Source organism: Manis pentadactyla, chromosome 5, assembly GCF_030020395.1.
Source record: "Manis pentadactyla isolate mManPen7 chromosome 5, mManPen7.hap1, whole genome shotgun sequence".
NCBI classification, from domain to species: Eukaryota; Metazoa; Chordata; class Mammalia; order Pholidota; family Manidae; genus Manis; species Manis pentadactyla.
In genome coordinates this window covers 32,293,011-32,311,268 of record NC_080023.1, presented here as the reverse complement: position 1 = coordinate 32,311,268, position 18,258 = coordinate 32,293,011, and the positions used below count along the sequence as shown (strand labels likewise).

At 40.8% G+C, this 18,258-nt stretch overlaps 1 protein-coding gene across 8 annotated transcripts in view; it reads right to left on the bottom strand.

The window, feature by feature from the left end:
- FAM114A1 (family with sequence similarity 114 member A1) overlaps window positions 1–18,258 on the bottom strand; it is a 69,589-nt gene that overhangs the window by 14,160 nt on the left and 37,171 nt on the right. For 4 of the 8 annotated variants that reach the window (XM_057502152.1, XM_057502151.1, XM_057502153.1 and 1 more), the window contains exons 7-10: window positions 13,302–13,454; window positions 5,783–5,906; window positions 889–978; window positions 201–292 (exon numbers count right to left, since the gene is read on the bottom strand). In XM_057502152.1, coding sequence (XP_057358135.1) covers window positions 201–292; window positions 889–978; window positions 5,783–5,906; window positions 13,302–13,454 — 459 coding nt within the window. The remainder of the gene's footprint in view (window positions 1–200; window positions 293–888; window positions 979–5,782; window positions 5,907–13,301; window positions 13,455–18,258) is intronic. The other 4 variants (XM_036908476.2, XM_036908477.2, XM_036908474.2 and 1 more) reach the window with 1 other exon arrangement.

Genomic DNA, 18,258 nt, shown 5'->3' with positions numbered 1-18,258 from the left:
TCTACCATCACATTCCATTATGTTGCCTCCTCGAACTTTAATTACTGGCGTCACACTTCCTTTCCCCCTGCCCGCCACCCCACCCCCCGCCCCCGAGCCATTTGGAGTTTGGGGTTTTTCCATTTCAGATGAATCTCTGGAACTTCACAACTGAGACCTTTTTTAAAAAAAAAAAAACTAAGACCCAGACAAGTGCTGACCTTATTGAGTTTGTCAGGTGTGGCTGCAACATGTAATTCAAAGAGAAGCTCTGTAAGCATGCTAGCAAATTCTTCTCCCTTCTCTTCTAAGCCTGGAAACGGAAAATGACAGAAGTAAGAGGCATGATTTATTTTTCATCCTTCAGAATATGGCAGCTCCCCCAACCTTACAGCCCAAAGTCAGAAGCTGGGGGGGCAGCAGCCTGCCCTGTGGCTGCAGGGCAAAGACGAGCTGTGCCCACTCAGGAGCACGGCAGAGGGGCCGCAGGCTGCTGGGGAAGGGGCTGCGGAGCCTTGCTGCATGCAGCTGCAGCTGGGGTGCCTCGAGGCTGGCCTGAGACCACCAGGAGGGTGGTGGTGGTGGGGAATCAGCCCTCTGTTCCCAGCTATAGGTCATCAGCAGCCATTTGTTGAAATAATGGCTGAATGAGCAAATGAAAGACTTTTCTCAAGCCTGAGAGGCCTGGGCCATTACTGTGTTTACGACTTAGAGCATCGGTGTTATGCTTAACATTGCAACCCTAATAATACCCAGGACACCCTCTGCTGTCCACAGAGCCACAGTGCTGAGTAAGCAGAATTAGTCTCCATGGGCCATGTTGTATCTGATGTAACAGCACTACATCCCTGAAGAAATTTCCCAAGGTTTCCTAGGACAGCTGTTGGCCTTACAGTATTTCTTACTTATTTGTCTTCCTCTCAGATTGGAAGCTCCCTAGGGACACAGATGGTATATTTGTTTTACTCATTCCTGAATCCAGAGAATCTAACACGGTGCCTGGAACACAACAGGCGCTCAAATGAATATTTATGAATAAATAACTTATTAATAAATTATTTCATATATAATAACATATTGATTGTCTATATCATGTCATACATAGTATATCATAAAATTAAGATAATAGCACTGGTGGGCAATAAAGAATAGAGATTTTTAAAAGCTACAATCTTATTTCTCTCATATCTACAAGTTGAAGTCATTTTTAAAGTTTCTCTTAAGTGCTAAGGAATTGATTTCACAAAGGGTTGACCACCAGTTTAGGGGGCAATAAAAGCATCATTAATCTGGCCTGATTATATGATCTCAAAACCCTCTGAGAAGAAATATTGTGGCTTACATCAGTGAGTGAAGGCAGTAGCTTTATGGAGGACTAAGCTGTGTGAAAAATACTGTATCTAACACTTGTGTGCATGTGCTGTTTTCTGTTTTATAGACAAAATGGCTATCAGCAGCTCATGAAGATAGCCAGGATAACCTGTAGGTCTTTGTTCAAAACATTTGGCTTAATCCATTCATCATCAGTGAGAATTCACATCTTGTCATGGGAGAGACAGATTAATGAACAAAATAGATAAGTAAAACATCTATGTCAGGTGCTAAGTTTTATGGGAAAGTATAAATTCAGAAAGAGGACCAGGGACAGTTCGGGGTTAGGAATTTTAATTGGGAGGGCAGCTGTGAGAGGCGCTGGATGAGCAATGACCCAGAGGAGGGGAGGCGTGAGCCACACCAGACAGGGAAGAGATCTCCGGGCCACGTGATACCAGACCAAGTCCAGGAGGGAGGAAACAGGCCCACTCGGCTGGTGCAGGGATGGCAGGGAGCCTGGGTGAGTGAAGAGTGGGCCGGGAAAAGTGTGCCTTGGGATAGGGAGAGAGAGATGGCTGTCTTTTTTCTCAATGCAGCTGACACAGGCACATCATTATAAGTCAAAGAGGTAAATGCTCTGGCTGAGAAGAATTTCACAGCATATAATCCAGTCCTCAGAGGGGTGTTAAGAAGGCTTCCTGGAGGAAGTGATGCCTGAACCTAGTCTTTGAGAGTAAGAAGGTGTTAGTTTCATGCCCAAAAGGAGAGCCAGAGGGCTAGTCAATGACAAAGAAAGAGAGAGAGAGAGAGAGGGAGAGAGAGAGATTTCATCAAAAGTGGAGATTCTCTCTCTTTGCTGGGCAGGTCATAGTCGCACCCTGTCTAGGCAGGCAGAGTAAGAGGAAGGAGCAGGGCACATCTGGGCAGTAGCGACAAGGTCTCATTCCCAGACGGCCTGGTCCATCTCATTCTGTACGAAGCTGTGTTGCAGGCATAAAGCGCCCTGGACTGAGAGACTTGGAAGGTGTGGTTTCTATTCCAGCTCCTGCATTTAGTGGCTCTGTGACCAGGGGTTTAGTCGCAGAGCCTCTTAGCTTCTGTACCCTCCTCTGTAAATTTAAGAGTAATACCCCACTCATTTCCTCTTTAGCCCTGTTGTAAGGACCAAATAATACAACATATGTATTAGTACTTGGAAATGCTAAAGTTTCATGTAGCTATATTGTTATGCACTGCAAAGGTATAAACAATCGGGAGATTAAACATATTTGGGAGTAATCAACACTGAATTAGGAGACAAGCCCTTTATGTAGCTCCAGCCTTTAAATGTGCATTTGTTCTATAAGACAGAAAAATACACCAGTAAATTTTAACAAATATTTTCAGTAAAAGAAAAATCAGAGAACAATGGAAGTAGATAAAGATAGATGACAAAAATGTTGCAACAAAGAATACCTATTACTACAAGTCTTGGTTTATACATAAGGCTGACAAGGTCTTCACAGAGGTATATGTTAGGCTGGAGAAAGGAAAAACAAGGACATGCAAACAGAACAGAGAGATGCCATAGGGGGAGAACAGACCAGACCCCAAAGTCCGTGCCGTATATGGAAAGGGGACAGCTCTCCCTGAATTCCATCCTGATGTGCCAACTAAGACCCGGATGTCAGCCTCCTCCCTCTTGGAAGGAAAAAAAGTTTCTAGTTGTCTATTATGTCACCTTTAGCCAATCATACCTCTACACACCCCCTAGGATAGCTTGCCCACTCCTCCCCCTCCTAATCCCTTATAAGCCCCCCACCTCCCCAACCGGGTGTGACTTCTCTGGCCTGTGACAAGAAGGCCACAGAACCTCACCCGGGGTTATTTAAATAAATTACCTGGCCCTTTGTTGCCTCTCTTTGCCTGCTTATTTCGGCTAGAATTTATCTTACACATACAAATAGAAAATAGCCTCTTAAAATCTTTTCACAATGGCGGTAAGCCAAATTCGAGACCCACAGCAGTGTGGTAAAAAGTACACTCTGCTGGGAACACAAACATGCAAACTATTCACTCACCTTACTAAACACAGAGGAGCCCGATATTAAATTTACCTAAAAATGACACTTCGTTACATTTTCTGAGACTATCAAATAAATGATTTAGGTGTTAGAAGGCTTTTAGGAATATCAGAGCTTACAAGGAAACAATTTGATGAAAATGCTCTGATTTCTCCTGGGGCATAGCTCCTGGACTGTGTGTTCATGTCCACTGACAGGATCACTCTCTGCAGATTTTAGATAATCCCTCCACACTTCTCAAGTTGTGACACTCCAACATCATTAAACTCATTTCATGACAACCCTGTGATTCTTTTCTGCTGGTTCTTCTTCAAGTGTTTGAATGACATTTGTTTATTAAATGAATTAAAATTAATTGTGTTTTGATAATCTGGAGATGCCCTTTGGGAAAAAGGATATATTGAGGGAGATAACAGGTTCTGTCACTTAAGGAGAGACACATCTATCATTTCTTAGGCATATTGTTCAGGGCTTCAATTTTTTTTGTCATATTAAAAAAATCTCAATTTACTCATCTTTTATATTACTATATGTCACATGTAGTAAGTATTATTTTCTGTTCAACAGTATTGACTCAAATTTCTTCTCCAAGAAATAGCACTAGTTGGGGATGCAATCAATACTCCTTTAACATGTACTCGTAACAGTCTCTCTTTGATGTTAGGGGGAATTTGGGATCTTTTTTTATCCTTTCTGAATGACATCCCCAACAGGACCAAGGTCTACCTCAGGCATCATGAAACTGAAGAGAAATAGGCCAGACTAATTTCTGACAATCTTTTTGGTGATTGTTACTCTGGAAAAGAGGCATCTATATATTAGTTCATCTTGGGTCCATAATACTAACTGCATGACTTTTGACAACTAGGGTCTTAGCATCTTCATTATTAAAGTAAAGAGGGCTGTCATCCTGTGTGACTTTTGCAGAAACACAGAAATGCTCAAAAACATTATTCTTCAATTGTGTCTTTGATATTGGCCTGTTTCCATGCTCCAGAATGATTGATTCTTCTGTTTTGATGCCATGAGCATAAATCTCAATAAACTGAAGGCACATAAGGTCAGTATGGGGGAATAAAGTGGATGGTGGTATTTAAATGACAGTTTGAAAATGCTTAGAATAATTATGCCCTGAGCCCTGAGGCTGAAGCATTTGAGCTCTCAGTTTGAGCTTTGATTAAAGGTATGTAACATGCCTGGGTACAAAACACTTCCAGCTACTTGATGGCATGAATGTATATTATCACTACTCTGCATGTGGTAATAACAAGTACAGTCATAAAGAAAAGCTACAATTTATTGCACCTTTACAATTTCTTTTGGCATTATGTTAGCACTTTAATAATAGCGAACATTTTTGGGTAGTTCTATGTGTCCAGCAGTGTCATATATGTTTTTACATAGATTATCTAATTTGATCATCAAATAATCCTTGGGAACATGTGTCAGTGTCTCCATATTACATGTGAAGATATGAGTTCGAGAAAGGTTATGTAACTTGTTCAGGGCCATACAGTGAGTGAATGGTGAACATGTTTCAAATGGGACCCATTAGAAGGTCCTGGGAGAAGCCAGCTCTGGGTCTCCATGGCTCCTTGACCTTTCAGCATAACCTGTATTAAACAACTGTGGTCAGTCTGCTTCTGGGTGATGCCAGGTGGAAATCATTCTCCACGTACAGAAGCTAATGTTTTGCTATAGTCTGCTCCTAAAGGGAAAGGCTAAAGTAATCATTAAGCATGCCTGACTTTGAAAACATTTTTTCCCCTCTCAAGGAAGCCTTCTTCTTACAAACTAGGTTCTAGTGTCGTTGGGGTCGCATCACTGTTGGGCTGGCTGATTATTGGGAGTGTACACCTTGCTCAGTCCAGTGATTTATAACCTGACTGTCTGGCCCTCGAACACTGTGTGCCATTGACAGAATTTTATTTTTTAGGTAGAGTGCAGGCTGCTTCCAAATACACCCTAACTCCTGCATGTATAAATGAAAAGAAAGAAGGAAAACATGGAATCTGTTGAAAGACCTGCCCATCATCAACATCAATCACACTTAACAATTTCCACATGCAGATAAGAAATTAGACATCGGAGCATAAACTCTAGTCATCAGGGCCCTGTTTAGTGTTCTGTGTTCTTTGTTCATCGGATCACATGCATTTATTGCATGACTGTAATGTGCCAGGCATGGCGCTAGATGCCTGGGAAATAAAAATGCCTCAAGTCAGGGATCCCTGCCCAGAGAAAAAGAGGATTATAGATGGATGTGAGCAGCTCCCAGAACAAGAGCAGATGCAGAGGGATTGGAGGTGAGGAGGAGGAACACTTGAACTAAGCAGCTCCACCCTGGCTGTGCTTATTTACAGCAGTTTCATGAGGATTTTATCCCAACAGTTTTTCTTGCTATTTAATTGGTTGTTGTCCTTTACCTGGTTCTTCTGGACTCTCTTCATTCTCTAATTCTTTAGCTGCAAAGACATCTTTTATGGAAATTAGGTCGTTTTTTATGAGTTCCAGCTTCTCTCCATTAAGTGATGCTAAAAATGACTGAACCTGAAAAAAGAAATAGGCCACCGTAACTGTCAGCTTTTCTTCTTCTCGGTAATGTTTACATGATGCTCTCCCCTGTTCTGCCAGGAATGTGGGCCGCAGTGTGGGAGGTAATGCTAGGTTTAATGTTGGACTTACTGCCTGCTGACTGTGCAACTTTGGGTGAGTCACATAAGCTCCTGGGGCCTCAGCATTTACCTTTTTAAAGTGAGATCCACACTTCATTGTGATCCTTTGTGGAGTAACAGGAATAATAAATGTGAAGGATATTGCACAAGTGCACAGAGCAGATGCTAAATAAATGGTAGTGGTAGCTCTCCTATTACAGTGGTTAAAACCACACTTGGTGTCAACTCTGGATTCACATATGAGCTCCTCACTTTCTAATCGTGTGGACTTGGGTAATTTATTTAACCTCTCTATGCCTCAGCTTCCTTATCTGTAAAATAGGGACTAAGAGCATCTACCTTATAAGGTTGTTTTGAAGGTTAAATGAAATAATGTACTTAAAAGTATTTAGAGCAATGGTCAAAAAATTATATATATAATAATATATATTAATATATAAATATTAATGAATGTATTATACTGTAATATGATATACTAATATATGTATGACTTACATTAGATATATAAAATATATGCATTATTTAAATATAATGTGTTATATATATGTATTATAAGTTAATAAATGTATTATGCATACTGATGTGCATATGTATACACTTGCTAGATGTGGGTTATGGTACTGGGTTTATGCATTTGTACAAAAAAATGCACAAGACACATCTTTCTTCTCAGAGATCTTGCAGTCTGAGACTTGCAGAGGACGGAGGCCCATGTTAACAGAATACAGCTACGGCAGAAGTGAGTGGAGTGACACAGTGGGGGCACCAGGGAGGAAGCAGTAACGGCCCTTGGGGAGGCAAGAGGGTGGTAGGGAAACTTCCCAGAGGATGCTGCTTGAACTGACATCCTCCCCCTCTTTGTCTTCCGAGCCCTGCTTTTGGAACTGCCTTTGTAAACACTTAAAAATTATTTGTGCAGATGGCAGTCAGCCTCTGTGAATCTGAAGACTGATTTGAATTTCCAAAATGGCCAGACTGCATGGAGAATCATATAAAAAGTGAAGCATGATTATGAAGTAGTAAGGTTTGTATTTTTTCATTCTTCTGGTCAAACACTTCCTCTGGAGGGAGAGCCAGAAAAGGAGCCACGATGGTCTTTTAATATTTTTTATAGTAGTAGAGTCACACATCAGGATAAGTGAGAGCATTAGAGAGGGCATTTGGGATGCCAGGACTCCATTTCCTAAAAATTGCTAATGCCTATCACTAGGGCATAATGCAATCTGCACCTAGGCTCTGGAAGGAAGTTTGGCAGGAAGTCATCAACACAAACCCCATTAGCCATAGAGTTCAGCAGGTGTGAGCAAATGCTGACACCTCTCCATGATGGTGCATGGAGCAGGTGTGAGCAAACTCTCCATTATGACCACTGCCCATGCTTTTTGCTCTGACCTTTTCAGAGTCATTTCAGCTCCTACACTCATGTTTAGGTCACAGGGTTCTAGATGTGTCCACATCATATTCCTATGCTTCAGAGATATTTTTTAAACAGCAGTTTTCTAAGAGTTTAAGAAAGGAGGTATTTCTAAAGAATCCACTCCAAAACTACTAGATCTAATATCTGAATTCAGCAAAGTTGTGGGACATAAAATTAATACACAGAAATCTGTTGCATTCCTATACACTAACGATGAACTACCAGAAAGAGAAATCAGGAAAACAATTCCATTCACAATTGCATCAAAAAGAATAAAATTCCTAGGAATAAACCTAACCAAGGAAGTGAAAGACCTATACCCTGAAAACTACAAGACACTCATGAGAGAAATTACAGATACAATTAAATGGAAACACATCCTGTGCTCATGGATAGGAAGAATTAATATTCTCAAAACGGCCATCCTGCCTAAAGCAATCTACAGATTCAATGCAATCCCTATCAAAATACCAGCATCATTCTTCAACAAAGTAGAGCAAATAGTTCTAAAATTCATATGGAACCACAAAAGACCCTGAATAGCCAAAGCAATCCTGGGAAGGAAGAATAAAGTGGGGGGATTATGCTCCCTGACTTCAAGCTCTACTACAAAGCCACAGTAGTCAAGACAATTTGGTACTGGCACAGGAACAGACCCATAGACCAAAGGAACAGAATAGAGAGCACAGATATAAATCTATGCATATATGATCAATTAATATACGATAAAGGAGCCATGGACATACAATGGGGATATGACAGCCTCTTCAACAGCTGGTGTTGGCAAAACTGGACAGCTACATGCTAGAGAATGAAACTGGATTATTGTCTAACCCCATGCACAAAAGTAAACTTGAATGGATCAAAGACCTGAATGTAAGTCATGAAACCATAAAACTCTTAGAAGAAAACATAGGCAAAAAAACTCTTAAATATAAACATGAGCAACTTTTTCCTGAACACATCTCCTTGGGCAAGGGAAACAAAATAAAAAATGAACAAATGGGACTACATCATGCTAAAAAGCTTCTGTACAGCAAAGGACACTATCAGCAGAACAAAAAGGCACCCTACAGTATGGGAGAATATATTCATAAATTACATATCCCACAAGGGGTTAATATCCAAAATACATAAAGAACTCACACACCTCAACACCCATAAAGCAGATAACCCTATTAAAAAATGGGCAGAGGATATGAACAGACACTTCTCCAAAGAAGAAATTCAGATGGCCAATAGGCACATGAAAAGATGATCCACATCGTTAGTTATCAGGGAAATGCAAATTAAAACCACAATGAGATATCACCTCATGCCAGTTAGGATGGCCAACATAGAAAAGATTAGGAACCACAAATGCTGGCGAGGATGTGGAGAAAGGGGAACCCTCCTACAATGCTGGTGGGAATGTAAACTAGTTCAACCATTTTGGAAAGCAGTATGGAGGTTCCTCAAAAAACTAAAAACAGGAATACCATTTGATCTGGGAATTCCACTCCTAGGAATTTACCCTAAGAATGCAGCAGGCCAGTTGGAAAAAGACATATGCACCCCTATGTTTATCACAGCACTATTTATAAGAGCCAAGAAATGGAAGCAACCTAAGTGTCCATCAGTAGATGAATGGATAAAGAAGATGTGGTACATATACACAATGGAGTATTATTCAGCCATAAGAAAACAAATCCTACCATTTGCAACAACATGGATGGAGCTAGAGGGTATTATGCTCAGTGAAATAAGCCAGGCAGAAAAAGACAAGTACCAAATGATTTCACTCATCTGTGGAGCATAAGAACAAAGAAAAAACTGAAGGAACAAAACAGCAGCAGACTCACAGAACCAAATGGACTAACAGTTGCCAAAGGGAAAGGGACTGGGGAGGATGGGTGGGAAGGGAGGGAGAAGGGAGAAAACGGGGCATTACGATTAGCACACATAATGGGGGGAGCAGGGGAAGGCAGTACAACACAGAGGAGACAAGCAGTGACTCTACTGCATTTTAGTACGCTGATGGACAGTGACTGTAATGGGGTATGTGGTGGGGACTTGATAATAGAATCTAGTAACCACAATGTTGCTCATGTAATTGTATATTAATGATACCAAAGTAAAAAAAAAACATAAAAAAAGAAGGTAATTACTGAATAAATGTGCTTGAGTACAAAATAGTGAAAATGTATACCCACAAGTGGAACATTCTGATTTTCCCACACCTTCTGCTTGAGGGTAGCCATCCTCAGGAGTAGGTGCATTGGGATTTTATGCTTTTGGGAAGCCTTGGGAAGGCTTCTTTTTAGCAAAAGACTCTTTTCAGCATCTTTCTACTATGGTATGTCTTTTGCTTCTTTCTAGTTCATTCCATTATGCCAAGGTGGTGAGCACTGAGTCTTTACTTCAATCCAATAATAAATAATAAATAACCATGCACGCCTCAATAAATATTCATGGGATGCTCACTCTATGCTTGGTACTATGTTAAGTGCTGCCAGGGACACAGGAATAGACAGTTTGCTTTGTAAATCTTTTCCCTGAAAGCGGGCGTTGAGTGCCATTTTGAAGATTCTGGTTTACTATTCTTGTTAATTATTGAGTATGATGGCAATAAAATTATTACTTTTTCCTTAAGACTTATAGTATACCACTTTGCCATGCCTATTACCATCCAAGAATCAATCTAGTAGAATAGTATTGATAAAAAGTCCTTATATTTCCATACATTGTGACTAAGTTTGAACTGGTGGAATGTCAGCAGGGATGATGTACATCATTTCAGGGTTAAGGCTTTTAAAAAATGGGAGTGTCACCTCTCTATGCTCTCTCTTTATGCTGGGGTGGGGGGTGGTAAGGAAGACAACATGGCCCTAGAGGATGGTGAAACCCAGTACGCTAGACGTGGGCACAGAGGAGTCCACAGGGCCAGGGGTGTGCCCACCCAGAGCCCACACTCCCCCTCCAGGTTGTTGAAGTTCCCCTTCCATGGCCTCTGTGCACCTCTTCCCCGGACTCTTCCTTACGGTGGGACCATCCATTGCAGTGTGCACCCCTATGCCTAAGGGATGGCCAGGAGGTGGCTCTTTGCAGGGCTGTGGGTAGAACTTGAACTGGGGCACCCTCACATGTGCACATGAGGCTCCTTGAGGTCAGAGACAGCTGGAAGTAAAGGGAAGAGAACAGTCAGGATGGTGGTGTAGAAATCCAAGGAGTTCGAGAATTCGTTATGGAAACCTGACCTTCAAGGTCTTTAAGAAGGTACATTTGTCAAGGTAGAATGGCAGGACATATTTTCATTAACAGTTTGTTTCAAAAGTTCTTTAACTTTTAAATATTTGGTATTTGGTATTAAATGTTTGGTATGTGTTGGGTTGCCAGATAAAATATAGGATGTCTAGTAAAATTTGAATTGCTGTTCAAACAATGAAAATTTTCTTGGTATTTGTGTCCCAAATATTGTGCAGGACGTATTTATACTAAAAAGGCATTCATTGTTTCTCAATAGCTAAAATTTAATTAGCCGTTCTGTATTTTTATTTGTTAAATCTGACAACCCCAGTATGAGTTTCCATTTGTATACTTGCCAGAGGCCTGTGAACATTAAGATGGGCCTGGTGGAGCACAGGATGGGCAGAGCCTGGCTCCGGTCCCCAAATGCCGGACAGCTGCTGCTGAGCAGGCACCCCATCTTGGACTATTGCAGGAGTGAGGGTAACTCCTACTGGCTTTGACCCATACATTTTTAGGACTGTTTATTACAGCCAGTAACTATGATTATTAGGCCAAGAAAAAAATTCTGCATTCCTTGCTATGATTACTACAAAAATCTCCAGGCTGCGGGAAAGAAAGCAGAGCTTGTAGGAGCAGTGTACAATCAGCGGGAAATGCCGCCCTCTAGGGACCAAACCTCCTTCCTAGCAACACGAGTCCTTTGGGGCTCCTTTCTAGGGGCCTGGAACCGTTTCTCCAGAGTGGAATCTCTACCACAGTGAGAACCTCAAGGGGCCATGCTTTCCTGTAGTTTTTAAAATAATAACAACAAATATGTATATAAAACAGAATGCATGCAAAATTAAATGTCACCAATGTTATCTATGCATATACATGTATATGTATAACAGGATAGCTAACATTTATATGAAGTGCTTATTATGTATTTAAGTATTCTGCAACTAGCTTCATATGGATTCTCTCATTTAATTCTTGAAATAATCCTATGAGGTAAGTTTATTATTATTCCCATTTCATAGATGAGGAGAATGAGGTAAGATGGATTCAACCATATAGTTACAGATTGGTATTTGGTCACATATTGTCTGACCCTAAGACCAGCTTTTATAGGGAAAAATCTGTGCTTCAATGAAATACTGTTTTCTATAGAACACCTCATCAGATGATCAGATTCTGATCCTGTGGGATCAATTTTACAGCTCTGTAAATTGTAAATAGCTCATAACAGTGCAAAATAATTCTTGTCTGTAGACATGTAAATGAATTTTGTCCAGTGGACAATCTCCCCTTCTGTGCAAAATCCGGGTTTATGTCCATTTGCACATTCATTTCAAAATAGCTTGACTTCACATAAATTTATGCTTTGGCTTTACCTTTGAATCAATGATAACAATCTGTCTGGTTCCTTCATTTAATTAATGATCTAAATAAAAATCTTTACTCGTGTTCATTGAGTATCTGTCTAAGAGTCATGATTTTGCTTTTTAAAAAAATTATCTTTCGACAGTTTAAACACAAGACTGTCACAGATGGCTCCTGATAACAAAAAGGAAAGAAACACATGTAGAAATATGTAACTCAGCAATGCAGAGGTGGGGTGTCTCCAGCCTGTTGGTTCTTGGTTGCCTGTGGTGTGGCGGGGGTCATGTTTCCCCTCTTAGATGGGCATCAAGAATGTCTCAACTTCCTCAAAGTCGAGGTATAAGAGGTTATGGCGTGGAGACAGTAAAAAATCACTTCTCCATTCTTAGGTTCACTTCTAAGTTCATCTTCCTGGCAGTCACTAGGATTGCCCAGAGGCCCTCACAGGAAGTCCAGAGGGCACGGTTCTTGGCCTCCACTGCAACAATACCCCAGGGACAGTGAGCCTGACAGTCACACAAAAGAGCTGTATGTACAATTAAATGAGTGAGTGGTTTAGAAATGCTTAGAATAGTGACTATAGAAGTATCACATCAGTGTTTGCTACACACACTCCACATAGGTCCTTTAAAAAAAAATCATCAACCCCTGCTGATTTCTTCTATTCAAGTTTTGTTTCCTGGGATGGGGGGGGGTGCAGTGAATGTGCAGGGCTGTTAGGTAATTCATAGGTTGCTGCTCAGGACCATTCTCAAAAGGAACTTTAACGCCCCGCAAAATAATCCTGCCCTTTGTGGCTCAGGCATTCTAACAAATGGGTGGATACATAATTATATAGCCCATTAAACTAAATGTGTTAAAACCCTGTAGTATGGAAGAAACCTCAGTTGATTGCTTTCATTGGGTAGGAATGAAGATGCGGCCTGGTAGGGAGGGCATCTCTGATCTGGGCACTATGTCACAGGAACAGCAGCCCGACAGCCAAGTTTTAGGCAGCTTTTTGCACCATGAGGTGGGGGTAGTGACGACTTTTACTGTGCTGGCCCTCTTGGGGCTGAGGAGGGGTAATAGCTTAGCCCATGACAGAGAAGAAATAATCTGGAACATGAGGTGGTTATCAGGTTGTAAAGTATTCATGACGTTAGCACAATAATCATGTGGCTCTAGAAATGAGATATTTTAAAGCAGATTTTCCCAGTTTCTTTTCTGTGTAAGAAAGCACATTAGCGAATGTGTTGTTTCAAATGACTGGTGCAGACGTACCTTACTTTCACTTTCATTGGACAGAATTTCCAGCGCTTCCAGGTGTGACAAGCCTTGATACTCATCAAACAGCATCCCGTAGTGTGCAGTCCTCTCGGCCGGGAGCTGCTGCGCCAGTCTCTGCTTCTCTCTCTCCTTGGCTTCCCTTAACATCTGCAGAAACACACAATGTTTGAACACTAGGTCTAACTAAGCTTGAAAGCCTCATTGCTGCCTAAGATGTGGGGCAGGTGATGATTGTGTATTTGTGAAGAATAGGTTTTAATCACTTGGAAATTTCTTAAAAAATGATGTTTTGTGGTGTGGGGGGGATCATGGGGAAGACAGTGTAGCACAGAGAAGACAAGTAATGACTTCGTGGCATCTTACTACACTGATGGACAGTGACTGCAATGTGGTATGAGGGGGGACTCGATAATGTGGGTGAATGCAGTAACCACATTGTTTTTCATATGAAACCTTCATAAGAATGTATACCAATGATACCTTAATAAAAAATATCAATTAAAAAAATCAATTAAAAAATGAGAAAATGTTCATCAAAAGGTGAATAAATTGTGCTATATCCATACTGTTGAGTACTCCTACTTCTAAGCAAAAGGATAAAAAACTGAGACATGCAGCAACATGGATGAATCTCAAAAGCACTATGCTTTGTGAAAAAAGCCAAAACAAAAACAACTCATTGTATGATTTTGTTCACATGAAATTCTAGAAAAACCAAAACTAGTGACAGAAAGCAGGTCAGTGGTTACCAGGGGCTGCGAATGGGAGAGGGGATTAATATAATGAGCAAAGGGAAACTTTCTGAGGTGATGGAAATGTTCTATATCTAGATTCTAGTGATGAATACACAACTGTACATATTGACAAAATACATTAAACTGTACTCTTAAAAAAAAAAGATGTCATATATTCTTTCTGGCAGATGCCTAATCGATAACCTTGGCTGGAAATATAGAAAACCAAACCAATCCACTGGAATAGAACAATGATTTTTTCATGCACCCAACATACTCATTGAATTAATTAAATTAGCATTAGCTGCTGAACAAATAAATCCTACAATTTTGGTCTGACAAAATAAAATGTTATTTCTACTCAAAAAAACAAAAAAGATGTTTTGGATTGATTCCATGGACAGTTCTTATGTAATATTCCACTATGAGTTTTAGTTTTTTACATATGTGATAAGAGAAAGCCAAAATTTGATGCCTGAGAATAGCAGAGGAAAGAAGCAAAACCAAAGCTCAACGGTGGTCTCCAACTGAAGCGTTTTCAACATGCGATTTTCTTATTTTCTAAAATGTCCAAATCTTCTATAATGAGCAAATTTATGTACACTGGTAGTTTTATCTGTTATGACAGGATTAACTGCAACTTCTGCCCTTGAGCAAAACTTCAAAGCCAAACTTTGCTTAGACAGCAGGGCAGTCTAGGATGTTCCCACACTATCTTCTCTTCCAATCCCCTTCATGGGTTGAATTTGCACCTTGGTCTGCTGGCTCTCCCAGCCTTCTTACCCCTCCCCACATCTATTTTCTCTCATGTAGGCATTTCACCTAACAAAATCCTTGCACTACTTCGGGGGGAACCTAGACTGATCCACACGCTGACTGGTTTCCCTGCCCATGGCCCTCCTCTCTACCCAGTCTATTTTTCAGCATACTCACTGGAGTGATGCTTTTAAAGTGCAATCTTGTCACCCCTCTCTTCAAAACGCTGCAATGATTTCCCTGTTTCACTAACAGTAAAGCCCAAGGTCCTTCCAAATGCCCTCTGTGATCTGCCCTCCCTGCTCCTCATCACCAGTCTGGCCTCTTTGTCACTAACTCCCATCCTGGCTTACTCCTTCCTCTCCTACCACATACTAGCCTCGTGACTTCTCGTTCATAGCAGATGCTTCTGCCTCAGGGCCTTTGCACATGCTGCCTTCTGCATGGAATGTGCTTCACCCCAATATCTGCATGGTCAAGCCCCTCATCTCCTTCAAGTATTTGCTCAAATGTTATCATCTCCACAAGACCATCCCACCCACCCAATTTAATACTTAACCTGTCCCTCACTCCCACATTCCTGATTATGTTCTTCCTTCTCTTTTTTTATTTTTCCTACACAGCACTCATCATCTTCTAAAATACTAAGTAACGTTGATTCTTTCTTTCCTCACTGGAAAGAAAACTCCTTAAGGACAGGGATTTTTACCCATTTTGGTTACTACTGTATTTCAAGTGTTTGGAAAGGTGCCTGGCATATAGCAGACATTCAAAGTGCATTTGTGGAATGAATGGATAGATGAATGAATGAGTGAAAAACTGCTGATTGGAAGATTAAAGTTGGTAGTGCTGTGGTGATGATGTGAATTATAGGTGACACCCAAGTATGCCCTAGAATGTTGTGTACCACGTTCTGCACGTGTTTCAGGTGCGTAATTAAAATAAATGCTGCAGATGGCAAAGTGTGGATTCATTGGTGATACATTTCTATGAACATTGCTACTTAAATTTTAGCAGTACATTGCATGCAGATGTGATAAGATTTGTGAAGGAGGCGCAAAACTACAGTAATCTGGGCAACTGATAAGGTCCAGTTCTTCATTTTACAGGTGTGTAAACCTAAGCTCAGAAAGCCATAGAGTTAGCCATTTTATGGACTTGGTTACATTTTTCCCCACATTATCACCTTCTTAACTAGAATCAAATTCATATATACATATATTTATACATGTATATGTACATACATATATATGTTTATATGTACATATATGTGTATGTATAATATATGGAATATACATATTGATAAAGAAAGATTTTGAGATGTCTTAAAATTAAGTGACATAAAGGCTGGAGAATGGGGGAGAGAGACAAGGGAAGGTAATCAGCCAATAGCTATGGGCCATAGCTAATCAAAACTCTTGTGTTCCTGGATGAAATCATTTCAAAAATCATCTATAAGGTTCTCAGAATCACTGCATCCTTCTTGAGCGTGAAGAGTGCCTGACCATCATCAACAAGCATTTCACAGCCTTCTCTCTGGACCAACCATGTATCCCCAGACTCTCCTTTGCTTCAAGTTAGCCCACCTTATCTGCAGCCAATGTGAATTTAGGGAACTTCCGTTCCTTGAAATGCCTCACAAATGTGCCCTACTTCTTGTGTCTGGAAGACAAATTGTTTCTGTGAACTGGCTTTGCTGCTGGTGAAGCACAACTTCCTGTCCCAGGGCTGAATCCTCCTTGTTGCTGCAGCTGCAAAGGCTCAGTAAGTCCTTTTAATGGGAGATCTCTTGGTCTCCAGAGGTTTGATTTGTCTCTCTTTATACATATATATATATATATATATATATATATATATATATAAAATATTGTGGCAAAGATATTCCTATGGTGCTCACCAGATAGCCTTTTCCTCCTAGACACATAGCTGAACTGTATTTCTCAGCCTCCCCACCGAACTCCACGAATTGAATTAGGTGGACTTATGTGATACATTTTGGCCAAAGGAATGAGGATACAGGTGATGTGTGACACTTCCAGGGCTAGTCTTAAATTGTCCCACATGGTCCTCTGCATCTTTTCTTCCCCTTTCCATGAGGAAGTAAAGGATTTCAGGATGGCAGAGCCACAAGATGTGGGCTCAGGAGAGAGCCCAAACAGGACACTCACACTGCAGGTGTGAAAGATAAATCTTTTTTGTTGTAAGCTGCAATGATACTGGGGTTGGGTTTTTTTATTTTGTTTTGTTTTGTTTTCTTTCTTTCTTTCTTTTTACAACATGTAGCATTAATTACCTGGTTAATACAAATCTTTTTAAAGACGAGCAGCTTGGTGGTTTGGATGATCTTGCCAAGTCCCCACCTGGGTTATAATATCAGCATGGCTATGTGTGGGTTATTCAGGAAGAGACAGACGAACAGCTTAAGACCAAAGGTCCTCAGGAAGTGTCACTGACGTGTTGTCAATGATGGCTCCTTCCTAGCTTCCCAGCCCTGCGCCAGGAGGAGCTATGCTCGCTCTGCCTGTGAAAGTTACAAAATCCACTGCTGCATCAGCCCCTCCAGATTTGTTGCATAAAGGGCACAGAGACCCAGTGTATCAGACTCTTAAGAAGGAAGAGGATAAGGGACATGCTTACACTGTAGGGTATGAGCTGGGCATGTGCCATCTGAAAAAGCAAGTTCACTATTAGAGTTTTATACTTGGAAAACAAGATAAATATTATTTTTAATTTTCTTGACTACTGTAAGTAAGCCAAACATAGATTGATACCATATTTCTCAAGGAGGGTTGGAAAACTTCACAGATGAAAGTGTGAGAGGAGAAACCCATCCTTGCAGATATAGCAGAAATATAAATTAAAATTTTAATGAGATATCATTTTCACCTATTATATTGACCTGAAATAATGGCAACAATAGCTAACATTCCTGAATGCTTACTAGAAGTCAGGTTCTATTCTAACTCATTTAATCCTCACAACAAAGCTGTTGGTAGGTACTGATGCTACCCACAATGTACAGATGAGTAAACTGAGGCACAGAAGGGTTAATACCCTGCTCAGTGGCATGCAGCTACAAAGTGGCAGAGCTGGAATACATACAATGGGCTGAATGCCTGTGCTCCCCACACCTCCCAAATTCATGTGTTGAAAGCTAACCCCCAATGTTTTATGGTATTTGGAGGTAGGGACTTTGGGAGGTGATTAGGTCAGGAAGGGGGAGCCTGCATAATGAGGTTAGTGCCCTTATTCAAGAGACCCTGGAGAGCTCCCTTGCTCCGTCCACTGTGTGAGGATGCACGGAGAAGGTAGCTTTCTGTGAATCAAGAAGTGGGCTCTCAGCAGACAATGAATCTGGCACCTTGATCTTGGACTTTCCAGTCTATGGAACTATAAGAAGTAAATGCTTGTTGCTTAAAAGCCACCCAGGCTGTGGAATTCTGTTATAACAACCTGAATGA